This window comes from Homalodisca vitripennis, chromosome 5 (genome assembly GCF_021130785.1).
Source record: "Homalodisca vitripennis isolate AUS2020 chromosome 5, UT_GWSS_2.1, whole genome shotgun sequence".
In the NCBI taxonomy this organism is placed as follows: Eukaryota; Metazoa; Arthropoda; class Insecta; order Hemiptera; family Cicadellidae; genus Homalodisca; species Homalodisca vitripennis.
This window is the reverse complement of record NC_060211.1, coordinates 130,882,977-130,899,910: the sequence shown is the minus strand read 5'-3', so window position 1 is coordinate 130,899,910 and position 16,934 is coordinate 130,882,977. Positions and strand designations below refer to the sequence as shown.

The 16,934-nt window shown below is 32.8% G+C and overlaps 1 protein-coding gene across 1 annotated transcript in view; it reads left to right on the top strand.

Annotated features, from left to right (window-relative positions):
- Positions 1 to 2,899: 2,899 nt before the first annotated feature.
- The window catches only part of LOC124362895 (transmembrane protein 181), a 36,079-nt gene continuing 22,044 nt past the window's right edge, over positions 2,900 to 16,934 (top strand). Inside the window, exons 1-6 of the mRNA XM_046817769.1 lie at positions 2,900 to 3,004; positions 4,516 to 4,682; positions 8,957 to 9,060; positions 11,930 to 12,100; positions 12,751 to 12,853; positions 15,177 to 15,330. Of these exons, the coding sequence (XP_046673725.1) occupies positions 4,525 to 4,682; positions 8,957 to 9,060; positions 11,930 to 12,100; positions 12,751 to 12,853; positions 15,177 to 15,330 (690 nt within the window). The 5' untranslated portion in view covers positions 2,900 to 3,004; positions 4,516 to 4,524. The remainder of the gene's footprint in view (positions 3,005 to 4,515; positions 4,683 to 8,956; positions 9,061 to 11,929; positions 12,101 to 12,750; positions 12,854 to 15,176; positions 15,331 to 16,934) is intronic.

The following is a 16,934-nucleotide window of genomic DNA, read 5'->3' as shown; positions in this document are numbered from 1 at the left end:
CAATATCGACGCAACAAGAAAATCATTTTATTTATTTGGATCACAAAGCCATACACGAGACACAGAGTGCAATCTAGAAATAAGTAATGGTAACTGAAAAATATTCCAATCTCCTGATAAATTTCAAAATAGTTGGACTTGGAAGAGTTTGGAGAGCAGTGTTGAGTCCTGTAATCAGGGAGCAAAACAGTTTTTATAAATACCAACTAAATAAATCAATTTCTCTGCATCATTCCCTGTACTTGATTGAATAGTTCCTCCAATGTCAGTAACACTTGAACTTAGACCAATGTGGAAGAACTCTAAAATTGAAGTTCTTAATTTTCTTTGTGGAAATGCCTATAGTGTAATACGATGGAGTTTTATATTTTTTAAATGGAAGTAGGCATATATCACTATGACAGTGCTCATGGTTTAGAGGATCAGAGGTTAAGCAAAAATTGTGAATGGCTCTTATTTCAGGTTTTGCAATTATGGTTGGAATTAATTATATTTCCAGTACCAAAATTAAGCTCATGTTCTCCCATAATGTACAATAAACATAGACTTGTATTTAGGAGTCTTGTTGTTTTTTTTTTTCAAAATGATCTCATGCCATGACGGTCAGACACTTGGCAGGTCCGTGGTGTGTACAGTAGTAGACGCACATCTTTCCCAACCACTACAACTTTTGTCACTGCCGAGTTCAAGTAGCTAGTTTGCGCTGACCTGCAGTCGCATAAACATGGCCTCCTATATTGATTCTCCTGCCACATGTAAATTGAGGAGTGTTCTTCGTTTCCTACAAGCAGAAGGGAATATTGCAGGAGAAATCCATTGGAGAAATGTCCATTGAAGCCATTCGGCAATTTTTATGGGTATCAGTCACATTTATGACTTTCTTATACTCAAATTTGGCTGGTTTCCTAAACTTGTAGTCATGGAGCGAATGGTTTGTTGAATCATGTTAATGCCTCCCTCCATTTTAGTTCCTTCAGATACTACAAATATGCCATCCTACAATGTCAAGGGGAATAATTTATAGTACTTTTACATGTACGAGTACATACTCCTAATTTTGTTCATTAAGTGAAAGTCTAGATAGAATAAACTGATTGGTTTAAATTTGTTATTGCACCAACTGTAGTAAAAACTACATTACTACTTTTCATTACTATTTGCACAACACTATTCTGATATTGATTCATGCAAATACAGATTACTGGGACACTGTGTGGCACATTGCATTCTGTGAATTGATCAGCTTTTCTAGTCACAGAATAAATACTAAATACAAAATAACTACTAGTGCTGGAAAAGTGTTTAGAAATTAATGTTTGGCTGAAATTATTAATTATTTACTAAATAGCAATAAAAATTGTATTTAGTTATAAGATATATACATATAATATATGGCTAATATATATACTATAGCTGTTTGGTTAAAAACTTTTTAGACATACTAATTAAAACTCACCAGAGGCTCAAGTGTACTGTAAGTAAAAGTGAAAAGAGTTAATATTTAAACTGTAAAAAGGATCTGTGAAAGTACACAAAAAATATTTATTAGTTTTTGTATGCTCACCCCTAAGCCCTACGTCTTTTTCGTACATGAAGACAACTTTGTGCACATTAGAGGACAATTTTTAGACTTTGAGAGTATTAAACTAGATATACTCACCTTTTGCTACCTGTGCTCTTGTATCTGCAAAATTTGGATTTAAAATAGTAAAGTTTTCTTTTTTATATGGTTTAAATACAGTTCAAATTGGATTTTGAAGAATAATTAAATTATATTAATCTATAAATCTATTAACAGCTATTATAATTAAAGGATAGAATATGGTTTGTTGAAAGACCGATTGAGTATGACTATAATGATAATGAAAAATATTTACTTTTTACTCTCCCCCATATTATTATGCATAGTGTGTAGGAGAAAGTTGTGTTAATGGTATAGAAAATTAATGTTGAAATTCAGTTGGAAGTGCTCTTTTTCAAAAGCCTCTCATGTAAAAGTGTCTATATATTTGTATATTGAAGAGAGTGGTAATCTCAAATAGGTATTTTCACTTACAAACTCCGTGATTTGGACTTTAGTGTTTTTGTAATTGTTCTTAGTTAATTATTTCTTCATTTTCCATACTTAAAATTGTTTGAAAAATTAGATTTTAAAATGTTTTGTGTGTGAAATAAGAAACAAAAAAAATTGTTACTTTGGATTAGCAAGGTTATTATTTATTAACAAATGTTTTACGTATAGTAATTTGGATTGCAGCAATGATACTAAATAATGTATAACAATACAGATGGGCCAGGCCACATAATTCTTTTTGGAATCTCTCAAAATGGTCTACTTCCAATCTTCTATAAATTCCAAACTGAATTTAATTATGTTAAATAAACTATTTTAAATTTAAATATTATTGGTGTTTATTTCTTGATATAATTTGTAAATTATGATAATAAGTATAAATAGTACATGATAATTATTATTATTTATTAAATGACTCATAATTATTTATTTAATGACCCAAGCATCTTCATAAAGATGATAATACTATGTTCAATATACTGATGAAAATGAACAGTGTTGCATTTACAATGTTAAAGAATTCGAAATAGAATGTAGAATATACTTTACATGTTATCATCATGATCTATTCAATTAATTTTTAAGTGCCCAGTGAGAGGTGTAGAAAATTGAATAATGCATCTTTATTGCTATAACTGGATAGGCTGCTGCTACAGATAATGTTTCTTACAAAACAGATGTTTATAATCTTGCTGATGTTTGACTAATGGTGAATACACACAGCAAACTCATCACAGACAGGTGAGCTGTGTTAGATTGTTGCCATAGCGATGCCTAGGAGTGGAGGGATGGGAGAGGAGGGTGGATAAGAAGTGGAGAGGGTAAAATCAATAGCCCATTACAGCTGACTGTATCTCCTACCTCTTCTTTAGCTCCAGTTAAAATGTAATTGCTTGCAGCTTAATTTTTCAGTGACTGACCCTTTTACAGGTACTGATACAAATTTCATTACAAAGTTTTCCATAAAATATAATACATGTATGTTTTCTATGAACAATTAACAATTGTTGACAGCTCTTATGGATATGTGGGTGTTGATAGGAGTCTAAATGACTACTGTAAAACAATTACAGTTATTTTATATAAACTTATTTACTGTGATGATTTAAAGTTTATCTCAAGCATAATATTTATTTATTTTATCTATTTATAACATTTCTGTCTTGGGTCTATATAACTTGGTCTGATATAAAATATTTACACTGATAAGTTTGTGTTTTGTATAGCACTGTTGTTCTATTACTACATTGATTTTTGATTAAAGTCAATCCATAGAAATATTATGTGTGACTATTACTTGATGTAAATTAATTAATAAAAATTAAAAATGTTGTTGAAATCATACAAAAACGTAAATAATGTTAAGCTTTGTTTTTCATACTGAGAGCCAAAACTATTTTATTTTTGTGATGTAACCATAATGTGTTTGTTTATCAACAATATGTGTGAACGTGAAATTTAAATTTCAAAAATAGAGGATTATGCAGTTGTAAAACAAGGTATTTATTAGAGTGTTAAATGTTGTGCCATATTTTAAAACTCATCTTGAAATCTGGCAGTTCTGTGCTTGATAGATGAATTGCATGCTATTGTGTGAGGAAAGTTAAACAAAGACAAAGAGAGATAGTTATGGTGCACTAAAGAGCAATAGAAGAAAATGGGAGGAAAGTAAGAAATCAGCTGTGTCTGCAGAGCCTAGAAGTATGGCATGTAAACAGTGGCTTAACTGGGACGTCTTTGGAGGAAATGTATTTATAAGCTTTTAAGCTGATATACTACTATTCATATCTTCAATCTTTGATCAGTATTATTATACTTTTTCTTTGTTTAAAATTTGTTTTAGACAATGGAAGAAATATGAGGGTAACAGAATTTTTTCAGAAATTTGTAATCATTCTTATAATATCACTTAATGGGTGGCAAATATGAAAATCATGTTATGCATTGAATTTTTACCAGATAAGTTATAACACAATTTGGTAAACAATATAAATGTTTTATGTATACACCAATACAATGATTCGTATTTCATGTGGATGCAGTGTGGACATCACCAAATGTTTTCTATGTCGACTCATGAAACAGACAAAACTTTTTCTTAAAAAAAGGTTTTAAAGTTCCAAAATGTTAATAACATTACAAGAAAATTATTATTGATTTCAGTAAAACTATCTTCTCAGTGCTAAAATTTGCATCATGTACTGCCAGTGTGAGAACTAATACCCTCAAATTCGATGTGTTAAGATATTTTACAAAATGTACAGTAATGTATATATTTACTGTATGTAGCCAACTGTACCAGTTTTCATACTGAATGCAATATAATTTGAATGTATCACTCATTGGATATTGACTTTGTTTATAAAATTGATTAAAATGAAAAGTACCTTAATAATGTATTATCGTAATTGATTAGTAACGTACAATCATTATGTTTAAAGTATCAAACCATGGCTAAGATTGATGGAGCCAGCCTAGGCTACGCATACCACCTGCCTTCAGGTGGGTGCCTACTGCGCCTGCGCAACGCCTTGTCTCAGTTTAGTGACTTGTTCAGCGAGTTCAACAAATACATAGCTCCTGCCTACCATCATGATCGCTGTGAGAGGTATTACATCTCAGATTATTTATAATGTATACAATTCAACAATAACTTGTGTAAAACATAAGTGAGTAGTTGAAACAAAAATGATGAGTCTTGTGTAAAGTATGAATCCGAATATGCCTAAGTAGTTAGTATCGATGATGTACTACACTCAGCCCCATGTGAAGTTTCATTTTAATACCATTTACACTTGTTGCAGAGTTATAAAGACGTTTGGGGCTGAAAGTGTCAAATAGCAATACTTGACTAGCTAACATACATGATGTTAAATAGCAATACTTGACTAGCTAACACACATGATGTTATACAGTAATATTTTACTAGCTAACGTACATGATGTTAAATAGCAATACTTGACTAGCTAACACACATGATGTTATATAGTAATATTTTACTAGCTAACGTGCATGATGTTAAATAGCAATACTTGACTAGCTAACACACATGATGTTATACAGTAATATTTTACTAGCTAACGTATACGATGTTAAATAGCAATACTTGACTGGCTAATGTACATGATGTTATATAGTAATATTTTACTAGCTAACGTAGAGGATGTTAAATAGCAATTCTTGACTAGTTAACGTACATGACGTATGTATAGTAATAATTTGCTAGCTAACGTACATGACGTATATATAGTAATATTTTACTATCTAACGTACATGACATATATATAGTAATTATTTTACTAGCATATCGTACATGATGTTAAATAGCAATTCTTGACTACCTAACGTACATGACATATACATTATAGTAATATTTTAGTAGCTAACGTACATGATGTTAAATCGCAATACTTGATTAGCTAACGTACATGATGTAATATATAGTAATTTTTACTACATAATGTACATGATGTTAATACCAATACTTGATTAGCTAACATACAAATGTTTGTATAGAAAATATACGAGTACTATGCTAAAGTTAAAAATTTTAATACTGTCAGCCCGTTGTGAAGTTTCATTGTAATAATATTTACTCTTGTAACGTAACATAGACGACTGAAGCTGAAAGTATTAATATATTTTTAAAAGTTGTACAGAATAAGATAGGAAAACCAATAAAACTCATCTAATGGAACACTGGAAAGGTTATTAATGATGTCACAATAAACAATGATACATTTCTATTACTACTTGTTTCCCTATAGCACTTGATTATAGAGTAGACATTTCACAAACACATGGTAGGCTACAAGATTGCCTTTGAATTTTCAGAGAATAGACCCTGCATTCATATGGGGATTGTGTAGAAGAAATTTGATTAGGAAAAGCTAGTAGTTGTTTTTCAAAGCGTAGATATTGGGTACTATACTAAAATATTTGATCATGATGTTTAAACCCTTTGAACCCCAGGCGACGAATATCGTCGCCGAGAAGATATGCGAAGATCCCCGCGGCGACGATGTATCGTCGCCAATGAAGGTTGCGAGAATCCCGGGCGACGTAATATCGTCGCCATGGATATGCGTGTTATATACATATTTATTTGGAAATTGTAAAATACCTTATTTTATGAGTATTAATACATATTTATATGTATTTTATTAAAATACAAAATCGTAAGTACCAAACAATTTTGACTATTTATTTATTTAGGTAATATCAGTGATTTTTTGTGTGTAACGCCTAGAGGTTTTTACAAGTTCGCATACTTTTATATAAAAATTCAAAAAAAGTTTATTAGAGATATCAATAATAATTTTTTTTGTACATACACAAAACTAAATTTAGAAAAATAAAATGTGGGTGCCCATGGTAAAAATATTTCTTATTTTTAATTAAAAAATCTTAAAATCATTTTTTTGCCCTAAAAATCTATATACATATATTTTAAAATTATTTTAATGCTGTTAAACATTTTTTTATACTTCAGACTAATCTTTTTCTGTGTATATAATTTCATTCTGGACATTTTGGTGTGTGTAATACAAGACAATAGCATAAAAAATAGCAAAAGTATTAATTTTTATACAAACAGTATGCAAAACAGCTGTTTCTGCTCCGGGGATTCTCGGTAGTTCTTAGGTCAAATGATTTTGGTACGTTTTTTCCACCATCAATATTTTGGTCTGGGGTTCAAAGGGTTTAAATAAATCTTAATCTTATACTAATTTCTTCATTTTTTATGAATTAAATATATAAAATGTTGAATATTTTTTTATTATTGTCAGAGTTTAGTCAATATAACATTTGTTTAATAGTGTTCTGTATGTATTAGCCATAATAACTGTTTCCTACACTTGCCACTTGATAGCGCACAATTGCAATTTCAGTTGACAACACGTTTTAACACTGGATGCAATATCTTCTCATTACACTTATACATCAAAGGCATTGTTGCATAATTTTTTAGAACATTAGTAGACGAGTAAATTTCCATCCTTTCCGAGGCTGTTCTTATTTTTGAAAGCAAGTTTTATCCACTACCGGCTTGCTAGACCTGACGTAGCTTCACCAGAGCCCCGTTAGCCGTCTCTTTGAGCCGTTGCCCGTCCCTCACGACACGAGGACGATGGTTGGGACTTAAACAAAGACGTGTATAGTTGAAGGATATATATATATGAAAAGGTGAAGGAATTCTGTTATTTTGGAAGTATCATAACAGATAGGGGCACAATAAGTAAGATAGGAAACAGAATATGGAAGAGTGGAAAGTTTTTCAATATGGTAAAGAAGATTGTGTGGAGGTTGGAACATTGGGAAAGAATCAAAAGTAGATTGGATGTATAAATCTTATTTCCAACCAATGTTTCATTATATGGAGCAGAGGACAGAGGAACGTGGACGTGGACTAAAAATGATTAAGCAGATTGCAAGCTGCAGAAATGAGTTTTTTTAAGAGGTTTGGATAGAGAAGACTACAAGAAGAGATAGAAATAAGGAACGAAATTTTAACTAGAGAAAGATTGAAGGTAGTTTCACTGCAAGAGACAATGGAAGGGAAGAAGAATACAGTGGGATGGGGCATGTGAAGAGGATGGGAGATAATAGAATGCCTAGATAGCACTGGAGAAGGAGGAAGGAGGAAGAAGACCAAGAGGAAGACCGAGAGGAAGATGGGAGGACCAAGTGTGGAAAGACATAGAGAGAGAAGGGGGACTACAGAAAATACAGGTGGATGAAGAGGAGACCTGGAACGATAGACTAAAGTGGAGGAGGCTGTGTACGACGACCCGTGAGAACGGGAAACGTCTGACGGATGATGATGATGGTGATGAGTAGACGAGTAGACGAAGGACTAGTAGTTTAAATCATTAGTAGAATAGATGGTATACTCTGAGGTATTTTTTATATAGTGGCTCTCAATGACCTTTAACCCTATAAGCTACTACAAGTCACAACGTGATATATTAGAACACTGCCAAACCTATAAGTGAGTGAGCACTGCTGGAGAGAAATCATAAGGGAGCCATGTGCACACCCAGGTCATCAATTCAGGATACCTGTGTGGTCCAAGCCACTATTCTTGAACAAAGGAGTTGGAGTGTCCGTAGAATCGCGGGTTCAATTCCCATGCCTGATATTAGGAATTTTTGTGGTCTGGTGTACACTTATGAGAGGAGTCAATGGTCTATGGTAGGTTCAATGCCCAACTAGTGTTGGTTTTCTCACAAAGGCGTGTATAAATGAAAAGTGTACAAGAGAGAATGTGTCCTTTCATGGACCTTCTAAGAATTCAAATATCTTAGAACAGGAGTCCCTCACCGAACAAAACAGTGACACTAGATTTGGCTAATATGGTCACTGGACAGTAATGCCTGTTATAAAACATATCCGCTGTTGCAGTGAAAAAATTTAGGGGATAAACCTTGGAATGGCCACTCTGTAAGCTAGGAGAGGCTCCACCTTAAACTAATGGTAGTTGGCTTGGGTAGAAGATGACGAGATCAGTATGTTCATGTAGGTGTATCAGACCATAAACACCCGTTTTGCATTTTTTTCTTTACTATTAAAAAATCACTCTATTTCTATTATTTTATGTTTTGCAAAGCATTTATTATTATATCATAACCATAATAGTAGCTTTTAAGAGTTATAACACCATGTAAACCATACCTTGCATTTTAGGAAAAATGACCAGCAGCTAGAGGGTTAACAAACTCTTTCTTTGTAGTAGGAGAATTTTAGAATAATGGAGCATTAGCCTCAATAGAACTCAACTCATTAAGAACTTTGTGATATAATACATTTTTTTGTGAGATCCTTGTGATTTGTTATATCAAGACCTCACTATAATTACAATTTTCTGCTTTGTATCCAAAGATCGGTCCAGATGCGACTGTATTCCATGCAGAAAGGAGAATTCGTTATGGTCTTCCTTGCCTTTTTCTGCTGTCTTGGCCTCAGTGTTTTCATTGGTTTAGCAGGTGAGTATAAATACCATTTAATGATGTTTTTAATTTTAAAAGTAATACAAATTTAAATAAATATAAACTCTCTCTTGAAATATTATGCTTAAACTAAAGTGTATTATGGCATACTGACACATCTTGATGAAGGTCAGATTCAGTATTTCTAAATAATTCTTGCTTCAAATTGGTGTGGAGCCTTTAATAAAGGCCAGAACTCAAAATATTGTTGTTATTAGTTTTTTTTTATTTGTTACCCTACATTGTGGATGGTATGCAGCAGTATAATTCAAAATACACTAATTGAATTATTTCAGGATGTTAGTGGTAGTCTCATTTCAACTTAAATGTTGTTTGTATTTTAGAGTACACTAAGAATAAAGTAATAGTAGGGATTGTAAAATTTATGTATGTTAAATGTATATTAATTGTCTTCACTTTTTGTAAAGAAATTTAGTGGATCAAAGAGTTGAAACATATTCATGTAAACTCAGTGCATGTCACTCTTTCACCATGTTATTCCTGTTTCATATTCATCTTATGTAAACTTCAAACAAGCCAAAATGGTAGTTCTTATAAAATATTATAAATTGTATATCTTATGAATAAACATTATGCTAACTTGCTAAATTTAAATTTAGTTATCAAGTATAACTTAAGTAGTGTTTACATTGGTCAAGGTACTTGATTAAAGTTTGCTTGATCAAGTAAATTTAAATCAATTTTATCTGTCTAAATACTTCTTCAAGTATTTAATTGGTTGTTCAAGTAGTTCATGTCCCCTAGATTTCAGTAGCAAGTAAAAATTAAACAAGTTTAAATGTTTTGACAAGTTGAATGCAATCAAATCAAGTAGAAATGTCACTTGACCAGTCTAAACCCACATTTAAGTTTGACCATATGTACTTGCTACAAGTACACAGATGTAGAGAAGATAACCTACAAATCTGATATTATACTGTATTGGTTATTCAAAGTGTATTATTTGAATAATATCTTTGAAAAATATTAAGTGGAACAGTGCAAAAATTATTCAATTCCTTGAGATATACGAGGTGTGTCCAAAAAGTATCCGACCTTGACGTCTGGCTTGAACTGACGTTACTCGGCGGCAACGGCAATCTGGTCCCCTTCAAAATACTCCCCTCCACAAGCCACTACCTTATTCCAATGCTCCTCCCACTTCCGGAAACACTCCTTAAATTCATTTTGCGGAATGGCTAACAGGTCCTTCGTCGCATTTTGTTTTATTTGTTCAACATCGTCAAATCTTTTTCCTTTCAAAGGAATTTTTAATTTCGGAAATAGCCAGAGGTCACAAGGAGCTATGTCAGGACTGTAGGGAGGCTGTCGTAGTTGGTTGTTGTCGTGTTTGACCAAAAAACGCTGAATAAGATTTGAGGAATGAGCTAGCGCATTGTCGTGGTGCAGGATCCAGTCACAGCTTGTCCACAGTTCAGGTCGTTTCCATCGCACTGCATTTCGTAGCCGCCTTAGGACCTCAAGATAATACTCCTTATTCACTGTCTGGCCTCAAGAGGCCAAACAGCATACTCTAAGGAGCATGCTTGGCTTGTTGTCCAAGGAGCATATTCGTGATGAACAATGCCGTCCTGGTTATAAAAAACTGCCAGCATTGTTTTGACATTGCTTCGACTTTGTCTTGCTTTTTTCGGTCGTTGCTCTTTGCGAGTTTTCCACTGTGAAGATTGAGCCTTTGTTTTAGGGTCGTAGCCATAAACCCATGACTCATCACCAAGTAATAACTTTTTAAATAGCCCTTGGTCACTTTTTATCAAATCCAGAATATTGTCCTGTGCGATTTCAAGTCGACAGTTCTTTTGGTCTTCTGTCAGCAGCCGAGGAACAAATTTTGCCGAAACAAGGTTCATTTTTAAATCTTCGTGTAAAATGTTACAAAACTGACGATTTTGGTATTCCTAAGTCTTCTTCCAGCTCTCGGACAGTCAATCGACGGTTTTTCATTATTTGCTGCACGAACACGTTCAACATTTTCAGCGTTTCTGGCCGTTGAAGGCCTGCCAGATCGGTCATCACTCTCCACTGATATGCGGCCATTTTTAAACCGCCTAAACCACTCTTTTATTTGTGTATCGCCCATATTCACGTCACCATAAACTTTCCGTATCATAGTAATCGTCTCTGATGCTGAATGGCCAAGTTTTTGGCAAAATTTAATGCAAATGCGCTGCTCAACATGTTTAGTCATATTAAAATGCGACGCATACACACGGCAGTACTGTATGGAACAGAGCGCTGTGACTCACCAAGTGACCGGATCGTATTCAATGCCTAATATGGGAAGGAGTAGGCTCACCCCTCCCCTCCAATAACAGGTTCGAGCCGGTCGGTTACGCCGCGGCCGCCTACTGGTCGGCGGTCGGATACTTTTTGGACAGACCTTGTATAAAAATTAACCAGTTCTGTGGGAATCCTCTTTGAAAGAGTGCTGCACCTGGTTCAAGTTTATAAAAATTGTTCATTTTACTTGAATACAGTGTAAAATCTGAAACCAGAGTCTAATAAGTTAACTCATACAAACTTGAATCAAGTAACTTGACCAATGTAGTTGCCACTTTAAAGTTATAGAATTGAACATGAAAATCACAGCAGAATTTCTATACGCACAAGTATAATAAAAACATCAGTTCTGTAAAATATTAAAAATTGAAAAACTCACATCACTTTCTAGAGTCAGTGAAACTAAGAGGTAATACTATTGTCTTATTTTTTCACAGGGAAAAGGAATTACAATTCTTTTAATTTGAGTAGACTGATTTAATCCTCTGCCACTTTAACTTTCCTGTATAAGCGCTGCTATACCACATAATGTAAGCAACAATTTGAAACCTTATTGCATAATCAGGTCCTCCCATCACCAAGACCTCACATATAAAAGGCAGCTCTGTATTGGAAACCCACAATCTCAGCTTGGACCTGATGGCTCAAGGACCATTTCCCATCCAGAGTCCCTCCATCACAGTGTACAGGCAGCAACTGTGGGTCATAGCCGTCATGCAGACTGACAACTCTGATGGTGAGGTTTTGTCTTGTACTTTTAGTTAACTTTTTATAATGCTGTGTTATTATGTAGAGAATTCTTTGAAATTTGTTTTTTAGAATTATTGCAGCATACATAAATTTGGACTTGTGTCACCATAAAACAATAGTTAAATTTTGTATTACTCTAATTTCATATATATATTTATAAACAAAGTTTCAATTCCATTAATATGAACACAAAAGAATACTTTAAAACAGTAAAAATCACGATTATTACACACAGACGCACGCACACACACACCCACAGACACACATACATGCACACACACACATGTGTTTGCACGCTCACACACATATATCTGGTAAATAAAGCTTTTGCAAACCAATATTAATAATGTAGGGTATTAGGACGCAAGTCAACAAAGTAAATCAGAGGCTTCACTCCTAGTTTGAACTTAAAAAATAAATACAGCAAAATATTTGAAGCTGTATAAGACTTTAGAATTAAAAGTTGAAAAACATTTTTGTGTAGCTGCATATCTCCGCTATTCTTATTCACATATTCATAGACACAGGTGGTATGATTCTCAGAAGCAACTTAAGAGATACAAATATTTGGATTTGTACACATAATATCAATATTAAACTGTAGTATTTTGCAAATCATCAATATTACTTTTTCAGATGAAGTCTATGAAAAGCCATTCCAGGTTTCTATTTCTATTGAAGGCATTTCTCCTGGACATAAGAAGATTCCTGTGATGCGGTCTGACAGATACCACAACAGGTTAGTTGACGTTTGAATCATCATGAAACCTTGGATGTAATAATACATGAATTAGTGTATAGTATTAAGTGTTTTGACAAATAAAACTAACTTTTGTGTGGTATGGTTTAAAGTTTTCGAACTGATAACAAACCTCATTTTTCTTCCTATGGAATTACGGGTATCTAGAATCTTTGAATATAGTGTCTATATGTTTCAATACAGGGAAATTTCCAATGGTTTGTAACATGTTATCAATATATTTCCTGGCCTTTAAAATCTTATCTCTTTGTATTTTGTATTTTTAAATCAAGACATATGTTTTTATTTAAGTCTAAATTGTTTGTATTATTACTTTACTTTTATTTCAGTTATGTGGGTCTGACGATGTGTTCATTGAGCACGAAAGGCCTCACAAAATAAAAATTTTTTATTTATTGGAGTGTTTGATCATATATTAAGCATTTAGTTTCCAATAAGAAGAAGCTGGTCAAATGTAATATATTTCCTGTTAAAGAACCCAGACTGGATGTTTGCATCTTAGTGGTAGAGTGATCATGACCATCACGGTCCGGTAGGAAATACCCCCTATGGGCTTAACAATTGAAATAATAAACTGTACTATTTGAATATGTGTAGGTAAAATATCAATGAATAAATAAAACAAATGGGTTTCAGAACATTATTTTATTATTAATAAACAAATGTTATAAACAAAAGGAAGTACCTTGGATTTTTTTACAATACTAGCTGTTTTCCCGTGGCTTCGCACGCTCTTCGTAAGCTTTGCCCGTTTATGAACACTTAAGCGAATTATGTTTACAACACCGATGTAGATTTGGCCTTGTTGCCATGATCAGGAAAATCAGTCAATAGTGTATGTTTTTATATTTGTAGCCTTACATGTACATTATTATAAAGTGGTCTTCTATTCAAGTTTTAAGTTCAATCAATAATTTATTTTTAAGACAAATATACACCATATTAGCGCCTTCAAATAGTTTTTGGCTACTTAATATACGTAACCAAGTACGTACGTATGTACGTGTGTTGTGATTGCAGTTTATAACTTGCAGGCACTTTCAAAACTTTTATGTTTTGCAGCACTGCCTGGTGGCGAATTACACCAATGGGCATAGAATATAAACCTTCTCCTTTGAAAAATACATATACATACAAATTTTCATAACGATCGGTCAAATAGTTTACGATTCTATAAAGAACAAACACACAAACATTCATTTATATATATATATATAGATTAATGAGAAAATAAAATTTCTTGCCTTGAACTATCCGTTTGAAATTCGGACTCAAGTTTGTACATGTATTGTCATTAAATCTTGGAGATGTTCATCAGTAAGTCTGCTCCGGAATTTATTTTTAATAAGAAGCTCATTTAAAAAAATGAGAAGTTTCAAGCCTAATTTCTTAAATTCTGATGATTTTGTTTAATATTCAACTTCTATACTATTCATTTCTTTTTCTATAATCTTTCCTTAATATATATATATATACATACAATAATTTAACACTTTATCTTTAAAAATAAAAATGGCAGTTCATGTTCATATTTTTAATTTATAGTGTTTATATGACACCATTACTGAACTTAAAGTTTATGTAAATAAAGATGATTTGACTATGGCTTAAACATAATTATAGTGCACCAAACACATTTTACAACTTCTAGAATGTAGATTTTTATAGCAAATAAATGAAGTGAGTGTTTATATGAGATTACAGAAGTATGAATCACAACAGTTTATTCTGTTTTTATAAAATTCTGTATATGATTAGGTGATATATTTTTCCATATTAGGTTTTATAAATCTTTTGCAACCTCCACAAAAACATTTGTGTGGGCAACAAAATATGTATAATACATTTTAAGCACTGTGTGTACTTAATTAATTAATCACCTAGACTAAAAATGCCTGAAAGTTTATAAATTCTTAACATTTTGCAATTATATGAAAAGTAGGTAAGCTACTTAAGTTATTGCTCTGTAATAGATATCAATAAATACCATGTAATTTCATGATGAGTGGTATTTAAAGCATATTCTTCTGTGTCCAAAATTGAAAACTCAGTTCTTAACGTAAATGCAAGCCTTGTCAAAAATAAAATTCAAATCATAAACACTGTGGTCTGTTATCTTATGAAGATGAGGTCTGGACTACACTTGAATAATTTTTTGCTAAACATATTATTATTTTATAATACAAGGTTAGCTGTCTTGTATTCAGAATAAGACAGCTAATTTATTTTTGTGTTTTTGTATTTAATTAATTAATTATTATTTTATGATGTTAAATTTCAACGTTAAGTAATTACATTTCAGAACGAGACACTTGCGGTGTGCCAAGCAGACATGTGAGCCTGTCACAGTATTACATCTCGGGTACTTGTATTTCTCCCGCTACTTGTTCACCGTTCATCTCTACGGTCTGCAGAGCTTCCACAAGCTTTACCACATCCGGGAAATTAACTTCTTTGTGAGTACAAACAACTGTTCACCATTTGGATCATAGTTACATCTTTATATACAAGAAACTTATGTCACGATATTCATTATGCTAATCTCCAAAACTTCTTAGTCAATTTTAATGAATTTTTATAGATATGTATTGTTTAGTCCAACATAAAAGATAGGATATTTTTTATCTCAATTAATAACACATATTTTTTTTATTGTGAATTCAAGGATTTTTTAATAGATAAAGGGTTGAATTCACTTATAGAAACTGTTAAATGTACTAAACTGTTCTGTGTAAAAATAGTTTTATGACAATACAAATATATGTTTTATAAATTTAACCACGATATACAATTTTTTTCCCATTTATAATCTTGAAAGCATAGAGTAAGCTTGATATAACATCACTTCTTATATCAACCTTTACTACAACTGCTGTTTAGCGTAAAATAAGAAAATATCTAGGTAATAAAATATAAAATGTTAATAAATATACTTTTAACTGTACATTTTAGCAATTACTTGGTTAGTGATGTACACCCAGTACATTGAACAGCTGGTCAGAGTTTGGCCAGCGTAATATTCATTTATTATTGTTATCGTTTACTTTTGACTTTTTGAAAATCATTCTGTTGGAAACTTTTGAATAAAAAGTTGAGTTATTTCCTTTAATTTTGTTGTGTTTTGTTAAGTTAAATTATGGTATCAGGTGTTGAAAAGTCTGATTATAAACTTAGTGAAGATTTTTCATAAAGATGTCAGGAGAAGAAAGTGCTGATTTGGAATCTCTGATCAACCAGATTGTAAATGACCGTATCTTAGCAATAGAAGAAGAGAATGCACATCTGAGACAAGAGGTTGAAGCAGAAAATGTACACTTGAGAAGAGAGATGAGTCAGAGGTCAAAACCTAGAAACACGTCAGATCAAGGTGAATGTTTGTCCTTCAACAACGTCAGGTTCCACTGCTGGCAGCAATGTGGTAAGACATGTACCAGTACCCAGTAAGCTGAAGCTTGATGGGAACATGAAGGATAACATTCAACACTGTTACTATTCGGTTCAGCAACTATTCCTTAGCAACCAGGCTCTGTGACGAAGACCACTCGGTTAAAGTAGCTTCATTGATGAGTATCATTGGAGATAAGGACAGACTGATGGATGAACCTGAGAGAACAATGCTGAATGAGGTGCTACGTGTGTTGGAACAGAAGCTAACTCCAGAGTTGAATATTCGGTACAAGAGGTACTTGTTTAATTCAACCAAGCAGGAGATGGAAGAGACAAACCAGGAGTACTTTATAAGGTTCATGACTCAGGTGAAGCTGTGTGACTTCAAGCAAATGGAGGATGAGGTTATGCTAGACAAGATCGTTTGTTCAATAAAGGACCTAAAGCTGCAAGAAAAGTTGTGGATAAAAAAAGATGTCACTTTAGTTGATGCTGCTCAAATGTGCAAAAGCAGTGAGAAGACGAAAACAGCAAATGAGATGCAAGATGCAAGATTTGAACAACAGAATCAACGAGATACATGCCGAGTCCAAGATCAAAATACACCAAAGAACAGGGGTTTAACTAATTACTCTCACAAGAAGTGCTACTTTTGTGGAGGAGGATGGTACGA